At 35.2% G+C, this 24,801-nt stretch overlaps 1 protein-coding gene across 2 annotated transcripts in view; it reads left to right on the forward strand.

The window, feature by feature from the left end:
* ADK (adenosine kinase) overlaps positions 1-24,801 on the forward strand; it is a 459,464-nt gene that overhangs the window by 57,996 nt on the left and 376,667 nt on the right. For both annotated transcript variants that reach the window (XM_081268679.1, XM_081268680.1), the window contains one exon: positions 8,375-8,428. In XM_081268679.1, the coding sequence (XP_081124805.1) occupies positions 8,375-8,428 (54 nt within the window). The remainder of the gene's footprint in view (positions 1-8,374; positions 8,429-24,801) is intronic.

Genomic DNA, 24,801 nt, shown 5'->3' on the forward strand with positions numbered 1-24,801 from the left:
CTAAGAATTTTGTTAAGTATAGGTATTCCTGCCTTTCCAGACATGTCCCCTCCCATTCCATGCATTCCTTTGAGAAAATTGTCAGGTATTTCCCCTAGGAAAGTCATCTGGAAAAGAGCCATACTGGGCTCCTAATGATCCTTTGGCTTCTTTCTTCAGGTTCTCTATTGTTCTTCTCAACCCTTTCTGTTCTGTTCATTGATCTCTTACTCTGCACTTTTTTGCTCATACTTTCTCTAATTTTTTTTCCCCTAATTTTCTGGGCCCTCAGTTGAACTTTTTCAGATTTCTCTAGCATCTTCATCATAGTCCAGATTACAGGCAAGGCCAAAATAATTGGCTTCTTCCCAGTGGCCCAGAAGTTTCTTTGCCTTCCCTTGTTGCTTTTAAGACTGAACTGCATCAGGATTTATTTCTGTGTCTCTGTCACAGTCTCAAGATGGCAGTATTTGGTTTCTGTAATTTGATGAAGACACTGGCTCTCTTGGCCTGCAAAATGGCTGGTGGCATCTGTGAAACAACTAATGATTTTCTATAGTTTACCATCCTTTAGGGCTTCGGTGGTAGCCACTTTATCATTTGACGAATCCATCCTCTCTTTATATCATCATCTCCTGTTTCTTGAGGAGTTATCAGTGTCTGATTTAATCATACCTTTATTGTCATTTTCTAGATCACTTTCCTTCACTTGATGGTTTCTATTTTCCTCCACTTTTTTTATGTGTTTTTTTCTTCCTTGACAGTTTCTTTTTATTTAACTTTATGAATGTGAGGTATTACTTTACCCCCATGCTGTTCACCTAATCCCTCGAAAAGCACCTTTCCATTGTGTGCAGAACTGTTCGGAATATACAGATCCTGCTTATACATATCTGACAACTTGTAGCTCATTCATTTTGCAAGGGAATGGGGAAAAGAGATTGGGATCTATGGATCTGAGTCCAGCACAAGCCGTAAGAGATTGCAGTTTCTGTCCAGTGTCAGGTGTTGGTTTAGCATAACTGTAGAAGATTCTCTATTATTTTAATTTATCAGCATTGTGTTTTACAATTCTTTGTGGTATGTATTCCATCTTTATATTATTTCTAATACTGGAGGTATTAATTGTGTAAAGATCTTTGGAGAGTCCTAATTCATTTTCTGTATCTTTTGCAAATTTGATTCCACAGAAGTACACTATCACAACATTTACTTTGTGTGTAAGCACTGTATGTCTACGTAAAAACATTAAGACTTCCTCAGTAGAGGAAGAGTTGCTCTTTTTGTACAGCTGCTTTTGTGAAAAATAAAATTTCTCGAGATTTTGGCTCTTTGGGAGATTTTATACATGGTGGCAACCCATCAAGATCATGTATTTATTTATTTATTTATTTGCTTTCGGCGGACACGACATCTTTATTTTATTTTTATGTGGTGCTAAGGATCGAACCCAGCGCCCAGTGCATGCTAGGGGAGCGCGCTACCGCTTGAGCGGATTTTGATCAGTCTTGTTTAAGGACTTAAGTTGTCTGTCGTGGTATTTCAGATATCTGCATTTATAGAGCTGGGTGCACACAATTATCAACCATAGTGATAGAAATTTATACATTTGCCTTTTGATTTATTTGTGAATATAGTTTGTCTGCCCATGACTATTATACCTATGTGACTCTCATTAGTAAACATAAGTGTTTAGGCTTGCAAAGATACTTTTATTATTATTGCCAGACACAGTGGCACACAACTGTCATCCCAACAACTCTGGAGGCTAGAGTGGGAGGATCTCAAGTTTGATGCTGGCCTCAGCAACTTTTCGAGGCCCTAAGCAACTTAGCAAGGCCCTGTCTCAAAATTTGTGTGTGTGGGGAAGGCTGGGATGTGGCTCAATGGTTAAGTACCTCTTGATTCAGTCCCTGATGCCCCCCCCCCCAAGTCTATAAAATATGAATAAATGTCTTTAAAATAATTTTAAAAATAATTTTAGAATTATATTTACAGAATTCTGATTTTGGGGGCAATTTTAGATGTTAGAGATTTTTTTGATCTTTTGGATTTAAATATTTGGGATTGAACTGTATATCTATCTATCTATATATACATATATGTTTATATTTTTGTACTGGGCATTAAACCCTGGGGAGCTCTACCATTGAGATATAACCCTAGGTCTCCTTAAAAATTATTTTTGACCTGGGGGCTTGCTGAATTGCTGAGGCCAACCTCAAATTTTGAGTCTTCCTCCCTCAGCTTCCTGAGTAGCTGGGATTATAGGCATATATAACCATGCCCGGTCCAGCTATTCCAGGTATTTAGAAAATAATGTTGTTGCTATTGTGAGTAGGATAGTTTTTCAGTATTATTTTCTAGATTATTCTTTTATTGTAAATGCTGCTAACTTTTGAATATTGTGTTTTGTTTGGCTACTTGTGCCCTACATTAAAAGATAGTCTTGCGCTTTTTTTTCTTTTTCTTCTCAGAATTCTAAATTTTTAGAATTTAAACTCAAGTGATATTTGACTTTGAATCTTTCTGTTATTTCTCATATTAAATGATTGGTCCTGAGTTGTTCTGGGGCTGGGGCTTCTTTAAAGGTCTAATTTATGTGTACCAAATAAACAGAATCATTTATGAAGCTTTAATTTTGATCAGATGGTATTCCTTGTGGAGTCTTAAATGTTCAGGCCTGACTTTGGGTATTACAAAAGCTTATCTAAACATGGATTCATTTTTAACAGTTTATTTCAGCTTAGTAGAAACCTTTGTGGTTAGTATTTAGCTTGATACTAGGAATACAATTAATACAATTTCTTTTAAACAGTTACTAACTGCCCCCCCCCCCTTAGTTGTAGATGGACACAATATCTTTATTTATTTATTTTTATGTGGTGCTGAGGATTGAATCCAGTGCCTCATGCAGGCTAGGCAAGCATTTTACCACTGAACCACAACCCCCAGCCCCTGGAAATATAATTTCTTTGTGAGTAAAATAGGAATATTAGATATTAGAGATGTGAGGATTGAATGAAATAATTTGTATATTTGGCATAGTTAATATTATTTATTACTGATGAGCTGGAAATATTTTATGTCCCTCATGAAGTATATAGTGAGTTTATATGATAAGAGTTGTCATTTACGTATCATACAAATATCACATTAATATATCATAATATATAATTATATATCAAATGCAATAGAGATATCTAGTAAAATAAAGCCTAAAATTGTTCATTGTATTTAACAATGGAATGTGAGGGGTGACCTCAGTTGTGTAAATCACAGTGGCATGATAGGAGAGAAGCTAGAGTAAGATGTACAGGCTAGTCTTAAACCAAGTGATCCTCCCTCCTCAGTAGCTATGTCTACAGGTGTTCATCACCATGACCTGCTTAGTACCACATTTAAAATTTTTCTTATTGGGCTGGGGATGTGGCTCAAGCGGTAGCGCGCTTGCCTGGCATGCGTGCAGCCTGGGTTCGATCCTCAGCACCACATACAAACAAAGATGTTGTGTCTGCCGAAAACTAAAAAAATAAATATTAAAAAATTCTCTCCTCTCCCCTCCCCTCCCCTCCCCTCCCCTCCCCTCCCCTCCCCTCTCCTCTCTCTCTTTAAAAAAATTTTTTTCTTATAATGAAAATATGTGATTAGTCTTTTTGAATAATTATCACTTTTTTAAAAAATTAAAGTATAAACAAAAATGTATGAGTACAATGTAATTCTGTTTATATATTTAGGCTTAAATCTAGTTTAACTCCTTTTTCTTTAGCTTTCACTGAGTTTTAATCCCAATCTGTTGGGTTAATGAGAATTTAAAATATTATTTTCATAAACCTTGTAACTTTTTGCTATTATTTTCATTCTAACCCTGTTATTTACTCTTAATCTGTTTCTTTATAAGCCTCTTAAACTTCATTTCAGCTTTGGTTTGAACATTGTTGTTGTGATTAACACTTTTGGTCCCTATTTTCTTCTTTTGTAATATTTTCAAAATTATTTATTTATTATTTTTGGTACAGGGGATTGAACCCAGGGGTGCGTAACCTCTGAGCTACATTCCCAGTCCCTTCCCTGCACCCCTTCCCCCCACTTTTTTTTTTTTTCAAAACTTAGCAAAAATCCCTTTGCTAAATTGGTGATCCTCCTGCCTTGCTTGGCCTCTCAAGTCAGTAGGATTACAGGCTTGCACTAGCACTCCTGGCCTTTGTTGTTGGTTTTTTTTTTTTTTTTTTAATTTTTTTTTGGTTGTTGTTGTAGATGGACATAATATCTTTATTTATTTTTGTGTGGTGCTGAGGATTGAATCCTGTGCCTCACATATGCAAGGCAAGCACTCTACCACTGAACTTCAACCCCACCCACTTTGTATTTTAATCAAGCTTTACTTTTAGTTGGGAATACTAACTTGACCTTATAAGTTGTTTAAAATTATGCCCAACTTATGACCAGGTGCAATGGTGCATGCCTTTAATCCTAGTGGTTTGGGAGGCTGAGACAGGAGGATTGGGAGTTCAAAGCCAGCCTCAGCAACTGCAAGGCATTAAGCAACTCAGTGAGACTCTGTCTCTAAATATAAAATAGGGCTAGGAATGTGGCTCAGTGGTTGAGTACCCCTGAGTTCAATTTCTGCCTGTCCCTGCCTCCCAAAATCATTCCTCACCCGCCTCTACTTTCTACCTGATTGGTTCTGAACACACACGAGCGTTTCTTTGGTACTGCAGTTTGAACCCAGGGGTACTTTGTCACTGAACTACATCTCCAGCCCTTTTTACTTATTATTTTGAGATGGATTCTCATTAAGTTGATGAAGGTCTCCCTGGTTGCTGAGGCTGGCTTCAAACTTGCAATCCTCCTGCCTTAGGTACCCCTGTTCCTATTCCTTGTGATCAAAGACTTGTATCACTACTTTTTAAATTTTTCTTCAGTTCTACTTTTTCTGGATAAATAATACTCATTGTACATAAGATAGTCTTCAGTATCAGTTTTATATCTATTTTACAGGTGTAATTGTTGAAATCTGTTCACATTACTAATTGGATTGTAATAGTTTTCAGCATTGTCATTCAATTATTTAAACTACATCATCAAATGATCTGCCATCAAAAATTATCTCTCAGATGATTATTTGACTAGGTTCTTCTGTTTTATTGGAAGAAATCAATTAGAAACCTCCTGCCATGCTGGTTATTAGAATCATTAGAGACACACAGTCTGAGACATGTACCATATTGTTATTTTTTGCACCACTGAGGATTGAACCCAGGGACCCTCTACCACTGCGGTACATCCCTAGCCCATTTATTTATTTATTTATTTATTTATTTATTTATTTATTTATTTATTTATTTATTTATTTATTTATTTATTTATTTATTGAGACAGCATCTGGCTAAGTTGCCCTGGCTGGCTTTGCATTTGGGATTCTCCTGCCTGAGCTTCCTGAGCCCCTGGCATTACAGGCGTTTGCTACCACTCCTGGCTGAATAAATTGTTTTTAATCAAATGTCTTAAACATGTCAAAACTATCCATTCAATTTTTCACCATTGTCTGCTGTATTACCTATGTGGCAAAACTTCATAATTAAACCTATCAAATGTACTTTCAGAATAGATAATGTCTGATTTCACTTTTCATTTCAAATACATGGGTGGTATGAGTTCCTGTGACAATTGATTTTTATTTTTGTAGAACTGGGAATTGAATGCTGGAGTGCTTTACCACAAAGCTACACCCCAAGTCCCATTCCTTTTTTAAAGGTATTTTTGAGACAGAGTTTCATTAACTTGACCAGGCTGGCCTCAAATTTGTGATGATCTTCCTTCAGCCTCCCAAGTCACTGGGATTATAGGCATGTACCACCACATCTAGCTTTTTTTTTTTTTTTTTTTTTTTAAGATAGGGTTCATGCTGTATTCCCCTTGGTTTTCTAAAGTTCTGGGTTAAAGAGATCCTCTCACCTCAACTTCCTGGATAGCTGGAACTATAGGTATGTGCAACTGCACCCAGTTTTGTTTTATATTCTGTTGGAGTATTAGGGATAATATCCAGGGCCTTGTGCACTTTAGGCAAATACTCTGTCTCACTGAACCACACCCTCAGCTCTATCTTCTGATATTTAATCCCAGGCCAGAAGGGCAAGGAGTCTTATTGGCCTGAATAACTTGACCTTGTTCTTGGTGTCCCCTATCCCCTACCCCCAACCCCCAACCCCCAACCCCCAAGAAACTCTCTTAGCTTTGTTTCATAGGACTTTTCTTGAAAAATAATGTATTATTTGTTAAAATGTAGGATAGAAGAGATAAACTTTGGTTCAGGGTGTTGGTATACACCTGTAATCTTAGTGACTTTCGAGACTGAAGCAGGAGGGTTACAAATTTAGGGCCAACTTGGGCACTTTAGTGAGACCATGTCTCAAAATAAAAAATACAAAATGCTAAAAATATAGTTCAGTGATAGATTACCCCTGGGTTGAATCCCAAGTACTTTTTAAAAAAAAAGAAGGAGCTGGGCATGTTGGTGCACACCTAGCAGTTTGGGAGGCTGAGGCAGGAGGATTACAAGTTCAAAGCCAGTCTTGGCAATTTAGTGAGGTCCTAAACAACTTATCAAGACCCTGTCTCTCACTAAGAAATAGAAAGGATTGGGGCTGTGACTCAGTGGTTAAGTGCCCCTTGGTTCAATCTCTGGTACAAAAAAGAAATGAAAACATATTTCTAAAATAACAGATATATAATTTTATTTATTTATTTTTTTGGTAACAGGGCTTGAACTCAGGGGCACTCAATCACCGAGCCACTTCCCCAACTCTACTTTGTATTTTTTTTACAGACAGGATCTCACTCAGTGCTTCAGTTTTGCAGAGGCTGGCTTTTAACTCTCGATCTTCCTGTCTTAGTCTCCCAAGCTGCTGGGATAACAGACATATGCTGCTGTGTCTGGCTAACAGATATATTTCTAAAATGAAAATTGTGATCAACTTCTGCTCCACTCTACTATGTATCTGAAAATAGAACATACTGTCACAATTCCTTATTACTAATTTCTAGCTTCATTCTTTATAGAAATACTATATAAAACAGGAAGCTCCAGGAGCTGGGGTTGTGGCTTGGTGGTAGAGCACTTGCCTAGCATGTGTGAGGCACTGAGTTTGATTCTCAGCACCACATATCAATAAAAATGAATAAAAAAATAAAGCTCCATCAACATCTTTAAAAAATATTTTAAAAACCCAGAAACCTTACTCCATAGTTGGTTTGTGGTACTTTAAATATCTCCCCCCAACCCCCCTGCCCCGTGTGCACATGCGTGCACCTGTGTATTATACTGGGGATTTAACACAAGGCCTCCAGCATGCTACGTCCTATAACTGGGGATTACTCTTTTTTTTTTTTTTTTTTAATTGTTGTTGTTTGGTGCTGGGGATTGCTAGGCAGGTGCTCTAGCACTGGGCTGTACTCCTAATTAAAGAATACTTTGCAGACAAAATACAATGGATCGTTTCTTTTTCTTTCTTTCTTTTTTAACACCTCAGAGCTTTTTATACCCCAGGCAGTGCAGTACAGTTTGATTCAGGAGTTTGATGGATTAGGTATGCCATTCTTTAATCTGGATAAAGATATTTATGAAATGGGAGGCAGGAAAGGAAAATTAATATGACCTTTCTACTTGGAGCCCAGATATACTGTCATGAAGGTTAGCAGTTAAAAAAAAAAAAAAAGGCCTGAGTACAAATAGAAACTGAGGACCTGGGTTCCTTGTTGTTTATTTCTGAGTATTTTTCAGGAAATGTTTACCAATAGCAGTACAAAGATTATGGTACTGTGGCAGATCCTAATCTAATAGTTATGACAACCTCTATTTTTTGGACAGGGAAACTGAGAGGTGAGGTACTTGTCAGCATTAGGAAGCTAGTAAATGGTTTAGTAAAAAACTACCCTCAATTTTTTTCGTCCTCTATCGTATTATTTGCTACATAGCCTGGTACACAGTAGATGTTTACTGTATATTTAATGAATGGATAGCTGTATAGATTGTTTTGTGAACTCTTTAAGTGGTTAACAATGTAATAGTTAAATTTTGAACATGAGAGTAATATTTCATATGATTCATTCTGGAGGAATACTGAAGATATTTTATGTTTCAAAGCTTGGTCATGTTGATCTCCCTTCAGTTCCTGAGGTGATGCCAGAGGAAGTGACAAATAGCACAGTAAAGAGCCATCTGCTTGGGCATTCTTGGTGTTTTATTCATTGGCTTGGAGAACTATAACAGTATGGTAATGATTATTTGATGTAGTGGTCAACTGATAGCTGTGTTGATACTATAATCATATGTCTACTGAGTCAAATGTAATTCTGTTTATATTACCAGTATACTTCTGTTTCTGTGTTATAGGTATTCTCTGAAAGCAAATGACCAAATCTTGGCTGAAGAAAAGCACAAGGAACTGTAAGTTTATTAAACCCTAGGTTACATATACTTCACCTTGTGAAGCAGATGTGTGTAAATGGTCAGATTGATTGATTTTTTAAAATTTATTTGCTGTATTGGGGATTGAAGCCAGGTGCAAAGTTCTACCATTGATATACCCCAGGCCTTTTTATATTTTATTTTGAGATAGTCTAAGTTGCTTAGACTGGCCTCTAATTTGCCATATTCCTGTCTCAGCTTCCTGAATAGCTGGAATCACCATGCCTGGCACTTTTACTTTTGAAAAATAGCTGCCTGTAGGATTCTGGGATATTTTTTTTTCTTTGCCCTAAGATTATATTTAAAAGATTATCATCTCACAGTAAGTATGAGGATTTTAGTTAAAAATAAACCTGGTTTGGGTTGAGTATGGAGATGAATGCCTGTAAATCCCAGTGACATGGAAGGCTGAGGTAGGAGGACTGCAAATTTGAGGCCAGGCTTAACAATTTAGCAAGGCATTAATCAATGTTTTTTGTTGTTTTTTTTTTTAAACTGAGAGTTGAATCCAGGCATACTTTCCACTGACCTATATCCCCAGCCATTTTTATTTGTTATTTAGAGACAGAGACTCTTTAAATTGCTGAAGCTGATTTTGAACTTGGGACCCTCCTGCCTCAGACTCCTGAGTAACTGAGATTACAGGTGTGCATGCCCAGCCCATTGGTTATTTTTTGTATAGGTCTACTAGTAGAGTTCTTTTAGTTTGGGAATTTAGTTGTTAGTTTCCTTTGGTTCTTGTAAATGATGACCAATATTAAAAGTTCAGAAATCTGCTTTTCAAGAATATATATTACTGGGCTGGGAATGTGGCTCAAGCGGTAGCGTGATCGCCTGGCATGCGTGCGGCCCGGGTTCGATCCTCAGCACCACATACAAACAAAGATGTTGTGTCCGCCGAAAACTAAAAAATAAATTAAAAAATTCTTTAAAAAAAAAAAGAATATATATTACTTAATTTATACTCCATTTCATGTGTTAATTTATTTAATATTTTTTAGTAGTGTAAGGTATAGTTCATCACTATGGTTAGAACTTAGCCAACTGTTTTTTTTTCTTGCATTTGAATATAAAAAAGATTTTTTAAATTTAAATTTATTTTTTAACTCATATATAAAACATTATGAAAATTTAAACATACAGTATTCACCCATATGCTCCCCACCTAAATTTTTTTTTCTGCTTTATACACAGAAATGATTTCTTTTACTTGTTAGTCACTTGCAACATTAACCTGAAAATAACATTTCTTACACCACCTAGATTTTATCATTAACATTTTATTGTACTTTATCACTTGCATGTTCATTCTCCTAACCATGCATTAATTCATCCATTTTTTGGGGGGGATGCATTTTATTATAAGATACCGGTGTGCTTTCCCCTAAATATCCCCCCACCCGAAATCTTCCAACACATATCAACATTAGCTAGAGTTTAATATATATTTTTAGTGGTAATGGGGATCGAATCTAGGGACACTCATTACTGAGCTTCATCCTCAGCCTTTTTTTTTTTTTGTTTTGTTTTTGAAACAATCTCACTGAGTCACTGAGTTGCTGAGGCTGACTTTAAACTTGCCATCCTTCTGCCTCAGCCTCCTGAGTCACTGGGATTATAGGCATGTGCCACTCTAGCTGGTCTTTTAAAGTTTTGCCTGTTGTAGGATTTCTTAGTTATTTAACGGGGTGCTGAGCATCGAACCCTACTACTATTGAGCCACAACTCCAACCCCTAGAATTTCTTATAAGTGGAATCATATACGTCCTGTTGGATAAGGCCTCTTTCATTGTAATTTTGAGATTCATCAGTGTTATTGCATATATTAGTTAATTCCATTTTTAATCAGTGATTGATGTTTCATTGTTCATTCTTTTATTACTAGTATTGTCACTTGATTTATTTTGCATTAGTTGATAATGTTAGTTCTTTTGGCTACTAGTTCTCTGTCTTGTAGTTTCTGACCTCTGTACTAAAATTACTTAAGAGTTGAATATGCTATTGTAAGAATAGAATACTAATTAAAATAAATTTACCAGCTGCTTTTTATGAAAACTGTTCTTAAATAAGCTCATTTGTGACTTTATAATTAAAATAACCAAAATCCCACAGAGAAATGTTTGAGAAGATGAAAATGCTAATAAGCCTGATTCAATCATTAGATATCATATACATGTATCAGATTATCAAATTGTGCCATGTAAATGTGTGCAAATGTTATATGTTAGTTAATAGCCAATACTCTTTGTGCTCAAGATAAAGTCTTTTAAAAGTACAAGAGATATAGATATAAAACAAAATTTAATTATAAAATCGGTAATTTCATGCACTATTTTCATAAAACATTGCTTCTTCTAATCTGTTCAAGGCAGTCTTAATTCATCATATTTTATCATATTGACCCATTTCCTAAAATATGTCTTCTAAATCCCAATGATTTAGAAGACTAAGGCAAGGGGATCAAAGGTCAAGGCCAGCCTCTGCAATTTAGGTAGACCCTGTCTCAAAATAAAAATAAGAAGGGCTGGGGATCTTGCTCAGTGGTAGAGCACTTCTGGATTTAACCTCCAGTACCACAATAAAATAAAAACAAAAACAAACAAACAAAAAACCCATCACCACCTCTGACCAGAAAACTACAATAAATTGATTGTTTAATTATCTTGATATTTCTTTACATGCAGTAACTATGATTTCACTAAAAACATCCTTAGTTGAGGCTGGGGTTATAGCTCAGTGGTACAGCACTTGCCTAGTACATGTAAGGCCCTGGGTTCGATCCTCAGCACCATACAAAGATAAATAAATAAATAAGATAAAGTTATTGTATCCATCTACAGCTACCAAAAAAAAAAAAAAATTAAGAAAAAATTCTTAGTTCCCGAAATCTGATGATTCAGATTCCATATATGCTTAGTCACTCAGGCTTCACAAATATACATGTTCCTCTGGGGAAGACTGACTGGCATCAAAGAGGATTGGTATTTGTTTCTCATCTTTTTTTTTTTTAAAGAGAGAATTTTTTTTTTAATATTTATTTTTTAGTTCTCAGCGGACACAACATCTTTGTTGGTATGTGGTGCTGAGGATCGAACCCGGGCCGCACGCATGCCAGGCGAGCGCGCTACCGCTTGAGCCACATCCCCAGCCCTGGGTTTGATTCTTAACACCACATAAAAATAAATAATACAAAGAAAAAAACAGAATTAAAACTTCTTAAAAAAAGATACTTTATTTTAAATGAAGACTTAGTTTTCTTGTTGCTGAACACATGCATTTTTTTCTCATGAATATCTGTATATACTTCTATATTACCTTATATAAAATATTGAGATCTGATCATGAGGATTCAGATAAGTTAAAAGTTGATCGGGGCTGGGTGTGGTGGCACTTGCTTTTAATCTCAGCAACTGGAGGCTGAGGCAGGAGGATCACACAACAGTTTAAGGCCAACCTCAGCAACTTAGTCAGACCCTGTCTCAAAAAAGGGTGCTAAAGTACTCCTGGATTCAATTCCCAGCACCCGCTTTCCCCCAAAAAATGTTGGTTGGAGTTAGGGGTGAATTTCAAATACAAATATAAATAAATAAATTCACAAGTATCCATAAATTTTGTCAGAACCACCCCTTAAATTTTTAAAAATTAGTTCTTTTTTAAAAGTAGGTTTTGTCAATGTAGAATTATGATAAAATGGAAGAAAATAAATTATGCAAAAAGCATGAAACAGGTTGTTGGAAGAGATACTGGTAGACTTTAATCCTTGGTACAGTGTAAAAATACTATTATTTTTTAGTGAATGGTGCCCATTTCTAAACCAGTAGAGGAGATTTGTAAGTATTTATGTGGCATGTTTAAGATATGTTCATGGCAATTAAAGATAATCACTGACATCTGGTATGCTCTGAAATCCATTGTTATTAACACTGTGTGCTGTAGCCTTTCTTTGAAAACATCAAGATTGTTTTGGTAAGAATGATCCAAGAACTGCTTATAAAGCTGGTAGATTTTGTTCATGGCAAAATGTATTTGCTTAAGGTAAAAGAAAAACCCTGGTATGCAAGAAGTCAAAGTTGAAATGTAGTTAGAATCAATGAAATCAACTTGTTTTTAAAATATAGGGATTTCAAATTTTTTTTAGAAGATACTAATAATGGGGGTGTTAGGATGTAGCTCGGTGGGAGATTGTCTGCCTCCCATGTGGGAGGTTCTGGGTTTGATTTTCAGCACTGTAAGGACAAAATATTAAAGATAACTTATTTTCAATGTTTATAAATAAGGTATAGTTTTTAAGCTGTCATGAACATTTTAATGATCCTACTCTCAGGAACCTCTTCTTTCAGACCTTTTAAATTGTAACTTTAACCTGTAAATAAACCTTAGAACTAACATCCATATTTTACTAAGAATAGGGTGAGAGATTGACACGAATAAAGTGACTTGTTACAAGTTAATAGTGCTGTTTAGCGACAGTGTTGGACTAGAAACCAAATCTCCTGCTTCTCATTTAAGTGCCTTTTTTTTTTTAAGTCACAAGAAGCAGCTCCCTTGGTATACAGTAATTTTTAAAAGGGGTTAATAGTGGTTGTGCTGGTTTGTAATCCCAGCGATTTGGAGATTTCCAGTTTTGAGTACAGCCTTGGCAATTTAATGAGACCCTGACTCTTGATAAAGAATTTTAAGAAAGGACTAAGGTTGTAAATCAGTGGTAAAATGTTCAATCCCCAAAACAAATACAAGGGATTAATATTCACTGAAAGGTTCAGTAACTGATTATAATGAACCCAATAGCTGGTTAAATTAATTTCATAGTATTTTATTGTGATTTTAGAAATCACCTCAGACCTGTAGCCAATTTTGAGTGAGTTTAGAAAAATCATACAAGTATTATATATGCCTGACTTCCAAATACAAAATACTTAAAATTATTTCTACAAGAGGATATAATACAAAGCTTTTTGGCTATCTTGATACAAAAGGCTTTAATTCTTATGAAACAAGTCAAATTTATACTTATTACATGAATTAATTACATCATATATTTTATGACCACATATAATGTGAAATAATATTGAACTTTTTTTCCTTTGTGATTTCTTTGAATAGCCATGTTCAGAATCCTCATTATTGGCATCTTTGTCACTACTGGAGCAATCAGCCTTCCATCTTAGTTTTTTATTCTGTGTATGACACTTTGGCAGATTTTTCCTAAGCTAAAAATGCTTCTTATATAGTAAGTTATCTAGGGCTGAGGCTGTGGCTCAGCGGTAGAGTACTTGCCTAGCACGTGCAGGGCCCTGGGTTTAATCCTCAGCATCATGTAAAAATAAATAAACAAAATAAAGGTATTTGTTCATCTACAAATAAAAAAGTTAAAAAAAGAAGTTACCTATCTATTTATTGTGCTAGAGACTCTCACAATTTAGCCAAATGCTCTAGAGACTCTCAATTTAGCCAAATGCTGCATCCCCTGAAACATTTTTTAGTTTTTTTTTAATACAATCATATTTTTGGTAAGACAACTGTTTAGTATATTGCTTTTTAAATTCAACTTTAAAAAGCTTTTTGTGGTAAATTCATTGTTTGTGCTTAGGAAGGTGCTCTTCCCGGAATAAGTACTAAATCTATTTTAGGTTTCTTTCCTTTTAATTTTTTTGTAGGGGCTACTGGGGATTGAAATTAGAGGTACTCGACTACTGAGCCACATCCCCAGCCCTATTTTGTATTTTATTTAGAGACAGGGCCTCACTGAGTTGCTTAGTGCCTCACTTTGGCTGAGGCTGGCTTTGGACTTGGGATCTTCCTGTCTCAGTCTCCTGAGTGTGGTTGGGATTACAGGCTTGTGCCATCTTGCCCTGCTCCTTTTTTTTTTTTTTTTTTTTTTTTAATAGCTACCATCAGTTGACTTCTAAGTATGTCAAACTAACATTGAATGAAGTAATTTCATCTTTATACATATTCTACCAATGATTCTTAACAAGTGAGGACCAAAAAGAATTATATTCTAGAAACTGTGAAGCTATTCCCAGAAGGATTACTGAATAAACTGAAAGTGTCTAATTAAAGAAATCATTTGCTTAATGGACAATAGCAAAGCACTAATCTAAACAAATCCAAAATGATACTTGAGAGACAGCTTCTTCAACTACAAGCCAGTTTAAGAGGCTACATGGATTTATATCTTTATGTTTTCTTTCCATTGTGTGCCTAGTACATGCTGATAACAGTGTGTGTTTAAGCCCAGGATTATTTGGAAGATATAGTTATTATTTTTAGATAAATTAGAAGTACATCCGGGAAACATTTTATCTTTTTCTTTGTTTTTTTTTTAATTGAACTTTGTACAATAAAATTATTTGTACTTTGATTCTGCTCTATTTTTTTTCACCTTTGAAAGCTTGATATAGAACTTAACAAACTAAATAACACTGCCTTATTTCTGATTTTGTTTTCATGCCTTTCCATTACATGTATTACATCACATTGCATTGTCACTGAGAGTGATTAACCTGTTAAGTTTTTTTGTTGTTGTTTTTTGCTTTTTTTTTTTTTTTTTGGATTAGAGGTAGTGAAAGATAGATACAAGGTTCGGGCAGAATCCCAAGTTGTCCTTACTTATTCCCACTTCATCTCACTGTTCTGACTACTAGAACAAAGGCTCTTACCACTGAAAACTTAGAGGTGGTAGCTGTCCATTGCTGATAACACACTGACCCCTTCATAGTTTCACTATAACCAGTTATACATGCCTGTCTGGTTCTGGAAAGGTCAAACTCATTAACCTATTATGGGATTACTTAGTGACTTTCTGTTTGTTTTTGGACCATTAACTTCCCTATTTTTCCTCAGAATTGAATAAGGCTTAATTTCTATAATAAATTCCTTATTTCTCAATACTCATTGAGTCCTGATTCACCAAGGTTTTAGCCTGTGGCAAAATCGTCTTGATGGAGTACATACTCAATCCATAAAAAATTTTTCATACTGCCCCAATTATAAGGTACCTACAGGTACCAGCTGTGTAGAATTAATTTTGCATGAACATTTTGCTATTATTTGTAATTTGCATTTCCCTTTGAATAGAATGCTATCTGGAAAAAGGAATCTTTTCCTGAGGGATGAAATATAGTACTCATCAGTAACAACATCAGTGAGAAAATGGTGAAACAGTCTTTCTTCACCCTCTCCCCCCAAAAAAGAAATGACTGTTTTTTTTTAAAAACTCAGCTTCTAATGATACTCAAAATGGACAAGTGCTGTGAATATTCCAGTGAAGCTTAATTGAAACCTATCTATTCAATACTAAAGTATCTAAAGAAGCCCTCATTGTGCATGTCCTAATAGGAACTTTGCTTATGTTTCTCTCAAAAGAAATTAAAAGATTTTTGAACTCTGTATTTTTGACACTGAAGCTGAGTTTATGGGCTAGTTTTATTCTTCAAAGGATCAAGAGATTATTTCATCTAAAAGGACATCTTAGTAAGAAATCTAAGAAAAACCCTACAACTTATCAAAGTAATAAATGAATTTATATGATGTACTGTTTTGAAATAGAAATACTACCACATACCATTTTGTTTTGTGTTTTGAGTTTGCTAATCATTAGGGTAAATCCTTAGAGAATATTCTGAGCTTATTGTTGATGAGTGGAAATTTGATATTTTCAAAAGACTAGGTCTTTTCTTCAAGTCTGGTCCATTATGACTTTATTCTTTGTTATGCTAGCTCCCTCTGTAGAACTTAATTAAGATTGCAACTTCATTTTTCTTTTTCTTTCTTTTTTTTTTTTTTAAGAGAGAGTGAGAGAGGAGAGAGAGAGAGAGAGAATTTTTTAATATTTATTTTTTTTAGTTCTCGGCGGACACAACATCTTTGTTGGTATGTAGTGCTGAGGATCGAACCCGGGCCGCACGCATGCCAGGCGAGCGTGCTACCGCTTGAGCCACATCCCCAGCCCTCATTTTTCAATAATTTACCAATGTGACTGAAACAGTATCAAGAATAGATTATAAAACTTCCTTGTAAAATTTTACTTTATATCCGAATCATTTCCAGTTGCTCTTTTTATTCTAAAAAGTGTTACCTTTATAAAAATCTCATTTTATATGTAGTAAGTTTTAATAGCATGTACAAAATGAAACCTTCCTCAAACATTTCTGCTACTTTAATGCTTTTTTGTCTGGGAAAGCCTGAGAGTGTTTCAAATTTCTAGATCTGTAGGTCTATTGGGTTAGACTAGAGGAAGTAGAATAACAAAACAAATCTTTAAAAAAAAATTTTTTTTAGTTGTTGATGGACTTTTATTCATTTATTTACATGCAGTGCTGACGTTTAACAAGTGCTCTACCACTGAGCTACAACCCCAGCCCTCAAAACAAATCTTTTTTTTTTTTTTTTAGAGAGAGAGAGAGAGAGAGAATTTTAATATTTACTTTTTAGTTTTCGGTGGACATAACATCTTTGTTTTGTATGTGGTGCTGAGGATCGAAACTGGGCCACACGCACGCCAGGCAAGCGCGCTACCACTTGAGCCACATCCCCAGCCCCTCAAAACAAATCTTAAGGGCAGAAATGAGAGAAGAAAAATATTTTGGATGTTTTGTTGGCTCCTGTATTATCAAATTTGAATTTATCATTCTTTTGATATTTTTCAGATTTTTCCCATTGTTGACTTGGGTGGGAAAATGTTCAGTAACATTTTTTTTTCTTTCTTCATTCTGGGTGTGAAGGAGAAAACAAACTTTTTGCGTGGTAGAAAGAACAAAGGGGAAAAGAAGTACCAGGATACTCAAATTTAACAAAGAAACGTGGAAAAAAAATGCTTCACATATACATTTGTAGGAAAATCCTCTGTTATAAAATCCTAACCACCAATTTCCCTGCATGGAAGTATGGATAATTCTTTCATCACTGCTTTTTCTCCTTTTTCACCTAAGCCATTTTATTTATTTATTTATTTTTAAAATATTTATTTTTTAGTTGTAGTTGATTTTATGTGTTTTTATGTGGTGCTGAGGATTGAACCCAGGACCTCGCATGTGCTAGGCAAGTGCTCTACCGCTGAGCCATAACCCCAGCCCCAACAATTTTATATTAAGTAATAAATTGTATAATTAGCTGTTCAAAAATAATTTCCCTACTGTAATGTAAGTATGAAGGCACAGAATATGATTGACTTACAATATGGATTTTAGAAAAATAAGCAAACCGTAGAAATATGTCAACAGTAGAAATGTCAACCATAGAAATATAACAGGAAAGAACTAAAGTATAATATGTTATTTTTATTTTGTACAAATTTAATTATATTATCTTCTAAGTAGTTTGAAGGATGTTGTTAGATAAATGCCTGCTCTATGTATCTATCTATCTATCTATCTATTTATTTATTTATTTTTTGCATTGCTGGGCTCGGGCCCAGGGCTTGGTGCAAGCACTCTACCACTGAGCTATATCCCCATCCCTTGAGTAGGCTTTTACTTATTTTTATTTGTTTGCAGTGATAGGGATTGAACCCAGGGGTACTCTGCCAGTGAACTTCATCTCTAGTCCTTCTGTTTTTATTTTGAGACAGGGTCTTGCCAAGTTACTGAAGGTGCCCTCAAACTTGAAATCCTCCTGTCTCAGCCTCCCAAGTTGCTGGGATAATAGGCGTGCACCACTGTGCCTGAGTAGGCTTTTAAACAATATTGTAGGATACTTACCTTTGAACCCTTTGTTAATACTAAACATGTTTATTATTCTGTTAAATTATAACACAGTTTATATAAACACAGATCTTCATATATAGTGGCACAAAGAAATTCAAGGATTCAAGAATGGTAGAGTGTGCTTGCATGGGCAAGTCCCTGTCACCAGCTTTTTTCTACTTAGCCAGTAAAATCTAATTGCTTGTGGTTGTCTCTGTGTCTTTGCATGTGCTGTTCTACCCTTCCCCAATCTCATATGCTTGATAACTTCAAAATTCAGCTGCTTCCTTCAGAAAACTTCCTCTTCAACCCTAGTAAGTTTGCTTCTCTGTACTCTAATTTATTTGTCTGTCTCCCTTATGAGATTGAGCATCTTGAGACTTGTGACTGTTTTATATTCAGTTCTGCTGTGTGTACTACATAAGTCTGCATTAAATGTGTTCAATGTCTGTGAGTTATAGAATAAGTATTACTTAAATTAAAATTTACATGATGCTTTATCATCATTTGATGGAAATTTAGGAAAATGAAATTAGTTTTCAAAGCATAATACAAGAGAGAGTATTTTATTTCCTATATATCTGTATATATGTGTAGATGGATTTTGAGACAATTTAAATGATTTTGATTTCTTTGTGTTGAATGTTCTAGAAAATATAAAGATTTTGATGCATAATTGAATTCTTTTTTCCATATTTTTATTGGTGCATTGTATCATGGTAGGATTTGTTGTTATATCTTTGTGCATGCATATAAAATAATAATATAATTTGGTCAATATAATTCCCTAGTATTTCTGCCTTCACCCATCCACTTCCTGTACTATACTCATCTCTGTTTGATTTTAATGAGACTCCCCCATCACATCTTTCTTTTCTTATTTCCTCTCTAACTTCCACAGATAAAACATATGACCTTTGACCTTCTGAGTTTGGCTTATTTTGCTTAATGTAATATTCCCAAGTTTCATTCATTTTCCTGCAAATGACATAATTTCACTTTTCCTTATGGCTGAATAAAACTCCATTGTGTATATACACATTTTTTTTTATCCATTCATCTGTAGTTGGATACATAGGCTTGTTCCATAGTTTGTTGTGAATTGTGCTGCTGCTATAAATATGGGTATGCATTATTGTTCTATTATGATGACTTTAATTCCTCAGGACAAATACTGAGTCATGGTATAGCCAGGTCATATGATGGTTCCATTTTCCATTCTAGTTTTTTGAGGAAACTCCATACTGATTTCCTTAGTGGTTATATTAATTTATAGTCTTGCTAGCAGTGTAAAAGTGTTCCTTTTGTTCCACATCCTCTCTAGCATTTATTATACATAATGTAATAATTGAAAAGTAAATTTATAGAGCATAATTTGACTCCCTTTCTTCTTCTTTCTCTACTGTCTTTCTTTTTTCTTTTTTCTTTTTTTTTTTTTTTTGTGGTGGGGCCAGTGCTGGGGCTGGAACTCAGGCAAGTGCTCTACTAATGAGCCACATCCCTCCCTTCATTCTTTTTTTTTTTTTTAATGTGACCATGCTTTCTAATTATATATATACATATATGTTTTTTAAAATTCTTTTTAGATATACATGACAGTAGAGTGTGTTTTGACATTATACATACATGAAATATAGTTTACTCTAATTAGGACCCCATTTTTGTGGTTGAACATGATACAGAGTTTCACTGTTGATGTATTCATATATATGAACATAGGAAAGTTATGGTCCTCCCTTTATTCTAAGGTTAGCCTCACTTCTTTTCCTTATTTGTTGTTACTTATATGTTTTATGTGGATGGAGCTGGATGTTGGTTAAGGTTGTAAAAGTAAATTTATTTAGGAACTACTGCAATAAGGGAAAAGATAACTAGCACAAAACTGGCTTCAGTTCTGAATATAGTAGGGACGAGTAGGAACTTACAGCCAAGGAGTGGGGTGGCAGTGGAAAATTACTAAGAGAAAGTATTAGGAGTACATTGGGATTTGGGCCAAATGGACTTGACAGACTTCCTACAGAAGGTAGGCTAGTATGATCAGTATTACCTAGGAAGGGTTGGGTATGAGAAAATGGGATCAGATAATGAGGTGGGAGATTCTCTCCACACTGACTTATCAGCTACAAGTGGGCTTTTGAGGATAGGCTGAAGGATAAGTTCTAGTTGAAGAAGGGCCCAGAGGATCCTATCTAGAGTTCTAAGTAGTTCTAAATAAAGCACAGAGCAGAGGTTCTCAGTGTGGTCCTTGGACTGACAGTATCAACATTAACTGGAACTTGTTAGAAATGTATGCAAATTATTCAGCCCCTAAACCTCATCTGAAACTCTGTGTGGGGATCCAGTAATCTGCTTTTCTGCAATGACTCTGATGCATGCTAAAGTTTGAGAATTCATAGATGGCAAAATGAGAACATTAATATAATGATCATGTACCGTATTCCAAAGTCAAATGTAAAAAATTTAAACTATCCCATACATAATATTCATTTGGGTAACCTTCTCAACAAAGTAACATCTATACCTTGTAAAGAATATTTTGCATACTTTAGCAATGTGAGCTCTTTTTGAGTAGTATCTCAAAGTTGTGATTTTTACATAAACTTTGCAAGTTCACAAAAGTTTCAGATATTAAAGATGGAAAACACACACACACACACACACACACACACACACATATATTTTTGGTACCAGAGATTGATCCCAGGGGCGCTTAACCACTGAGCCACATCCCCAGCTCTTTTTACTTTTTTTTTTTTTTTTTTAAGAGAGAGTGAGAGAGGGGAGAGAGAGAGAGAGAATTTTTAACATTTATTTTTTAGTTCTCGGCGGACACAACATCTTTGTTGGTAGGTGGTGCTGAGGATCGAACCCGGGCTGCACGCATGCCAGGCGAGCGCGCCGATGCCTGAGCCACATCCCCAGCCCAATTCAGATTTTTAATTAATTTGTTTTTTAAATATAGATACAGAGCTCCTCTCAGGTTTTTTTTTTGGGTGATTCTGATTTGCTTCTTATTTGTGCTTTCCTTCCTCATCAGGTGTTTTTAGATTTTCTCTAATATACTGGTTCTGTTAGAATTGTTTCTGTTGCTTTAAAACCTTTAACATATTATGGACATTTTTTTGTGAGAAGTATTGTTCTTGTGAGTTTATTGTCATTTTAGTTCCAGGAGATTAATTTTGCTTTAAATCTTTTGTGTTAAGGTAAAAGCTTAATGGTTAGAATTTTTAAAAATTATAAAAATACACATTTATTACATAAATTGAGATGTTTAATTCCTTCCCATTAGGAGAAAGCAGTATAACTAAAAGGGAAAATTGTTTTGTCTGGAAGGTACTCAAGACAGTGGGAAAAAACAACGGCTACATGGGTTTATATCTTTATGTTTTCTTTCCATTGTGTGCCTAGTACATGCTGATACAGTGTGTGTTTAAGCCCAGGATTATTTGGAAGATATAGTTATTATTTTTAGATAAATTAGAAGTACATCTGGGAAACTTACTATTTTTTTCTTTTTGTACTTTGATTCTGCTCTATTTTTTCACCTCTGAAAGCTTGATATAGAATTTAACAAACTAAACAACACTGCCTTATTTCTGATTTTGTTTTCAGTCTGTTTTTAAGCCTTTCCATTACATGCTTAGAAAGCTTTTATTATTAATAAACCTTGAGATCACTCTTAATAATTTCTGTTGCATATTTAGATTGAAAAAAATCTACCCCAATATAAATAAATAACAGGGAACACTGTCTTTTGAGAAGATTATTTGTCAGTATTATTATATTCACATCTAGTTCTCTATTGATCTATTTTGTATAGATCTATTATGTATAATGTAATTTTCTATATTAATAATTGGTATTTTTTAATTTAAAGCTAAGAACACAGTTAAATTCTGAGGTGGTTTTAACCTAATGACATTACAATAATGGTTAATTTCTCAATAATTAAAAAAACAGGGGCCTGGGTTGTGGCTCTGTGGTAGAGTGCTTGCCTCGGATGTGTGAGGCACTGGGTTCGATCCTCAGCACCACATAAAAATAAATAAATAAAGGTTCATTGACAGCTAAAAAATATTTTAAAAAATAATTAAAAAACAGGGGCTGATGTTATAGCTCATCGGTAGAGCGCTTGCCTCACACATATGAGGCACTGTGTTCAATTCTCAGCGCTACATAAAAATAAATAAATATATTGTGTCCATCTTAAAAAAAACTTAAAGAAGATATAAAAAAATGCTATAAACTTGGTTCCATTTTCAAGTACATTTTTGCTTATTAATAAAATATTTTTAAATTATTCATTTGTGTATTGTTTTTCCCTAAGGGCTGGGGATTGAACCCTGGGTGTGGTACATGCAAGGCAAGTGCTCTACCACCGAGCTACACACCTAGCCCTCATTTGTAGTTCTTTGTAAATGGTTTTTTAATACTGTGCAGTTTTTTTCAAAGAAGTATTAATAAGGTAAAATGTGGAAAATTATTTAAAATTAAGATGCTACCCACCAGATGGTGCTGTTTCCCCTATTTTATCTGTGACACCAAGTATGGTAAATGAATATAGAAATTTTAAAAAATTTGAGGTATCTTAGAATTACTTGAGTACAGTAATTTTGGGGTAGATGAGCTCTGTGGAGAGAAGTATTCAAATGTAAGTTTGCATTTAGTACTGTTTGTAAGGACTAATTGCCGAAATTAACATGGCAGAGAACCTTCTTAATTTAAAAATATTAAATAGGTATTATTTATTAATTTTGGTACCAGGATTGAACCTAGGAGTGCTTAACCACTGAGCCACATCCCCAGCACTTTTTATTTTTTATTTTAAGACAGGGTCTTGCTAAGTTGCTTAGGCCCTTGCTAAGTTGCCAAGGCTGGCTTTGAACTTGTGATCCTCCTGCCTCAGCCTCCTGAGCTGTTGGGATTACAGGCTTAAATAGGTATTTTTAAGGTTGATGTATATTATGAATCCTAATAAGTACATAACTGTATGCATGAAAAATGAACTTATTTCTAAAGTAGATATGTTATCAAACTTTTTCTTTATTTGTTTCTTTATTTTTATGTGGTGCTGAGGATTGAACCTGGTGCCTCACATGTTCAAGGCAAGCGCTCTGCTACTGAGCCCCAGCCCCAGTCCTGTTATCAAAATTTTTATTTTCACTCTTCTTTACATTTTCAAGTAAACATTGTTACTGTCTTACCTGGGTTACTTAGTTATGTGCAAATTAAGAGATACATTTTGATTAGTTTTGTGTTCTTGATTATTTCTTAAACAAGGAAGAGAAAACTGGGCTTGAATTCTTTATTTTAATAAAGAAAAAATATGATTGTTTCAATTTATTTATATATTAGGAAGAAAGCAGCTATGTGATAAAACATTTATTGAGATGCAACATTTAAATGACTAACCATTCATTGTAGTCACAATGGCTAGCTAATAAAGTAATACTTTTCAGTGAAGTTTGAAAGATTTAGCCAGGCTTTAAGAATGTTTCTAGGCTTTTAATGTAGTATTCTGCCGGGTTTCTGTTCTCGCGACTAAAAGGCTCAGGGGTCACTCTAGTTTAACTGGGCTGCACGAAATAACCACACAAGAGACACAAGTACCTTTTTCTCTGGGGTAGCTGTGAGGGCTCCTCTGACCTTAAGGGTTTGCAGAAAGAGAGAGAGAGAGCACAGGTGCTGAGCCCTTTTATTGAGGAGAAGCTATTCAAATGAGGCAAGGGGTCAGGTTTCAGGGGGCTGAGTCTGTCTTCATGATGTCCACTGTCAGCAGGTTGACTGACACCTGGGTAGGCCACACCCAAGGGCACAGTAAGAGGAGGGGACACTCACAAGGCACTTCCATGGAAGATTCTATCCTAAACAGGGCAAGAGGTTATATTACAAAGGAACAGGTGAGCATAGCTTTACCCATGGGGCTGTAGCAAGACACACCCATTTCTGTGACTGAGCGCCTCAGCACCCAGCTGGGGAGTGTAACTCAGTCACCCGTAAGGTTGGCCTCGCACAGTATTCTTCCCTGTGATATTATTATCACTTTGTTTTTATGTTTGACTGTGAGATTGAAGCATTAAAGGCAGGTAGGTGCTATTATAAATAATTGCCGAAGTCATAAACAATGACAAAGTGTATGAGAGAGAGAATCACAAAGTCATTGTGATTTCAGTGCCATGTGTGAAATTAGAGATTAAACTTTTGTCTGGTGGGGTGGCACACACCTATAATCCTCACAGTTTGGCAGACTGGAGCAGGAGGATCACAGTTCAAAGCCAGCCTCAGCAACTTATCAAGGCCCTAAGCAACCTAGAGAAATCCTGTCTCAAAATAAAAATGGCTCAGTGGTTAAGTGTCCCTGTGTTCAATCCCTGGTACCCCCTGCCCCGGAACCCCTGTTCCCCCCGCAAGATTGAATTTTTTTTTAAGTCTTGCATTTTAATTTTTCCTCTGGAAAAGTGCATGTATAACTTTGAATTCAGTATTCATTTTCTTTTTTTACTTTTTATTTTTTTATTTTTGCAGCATTGGAGATTGAACCCAGCGAAACCCTACCACTGAGCTGTAGCCTCAGTCTTTTTTCTTTTTTATTTTGAGATAGAGTCTTGCTATATTGGCTAGGCTAGTCTTGAGCTTGTGATCCTCCTGCCTTAGCCTCCTGAGTCA

The sequence above is a fragment of the Spermophilus citellus genome, assembly GCF_964194105.1.
Source record: "Spermophilus citellus genome assembly, chromosome: 15".
Taxonomy (NCBI): Eukaryota; Metazoa; Chordata; class Mammalia; order Rodentia; family Sciuridae; genus Spermophilus; species Spermophilus citellus.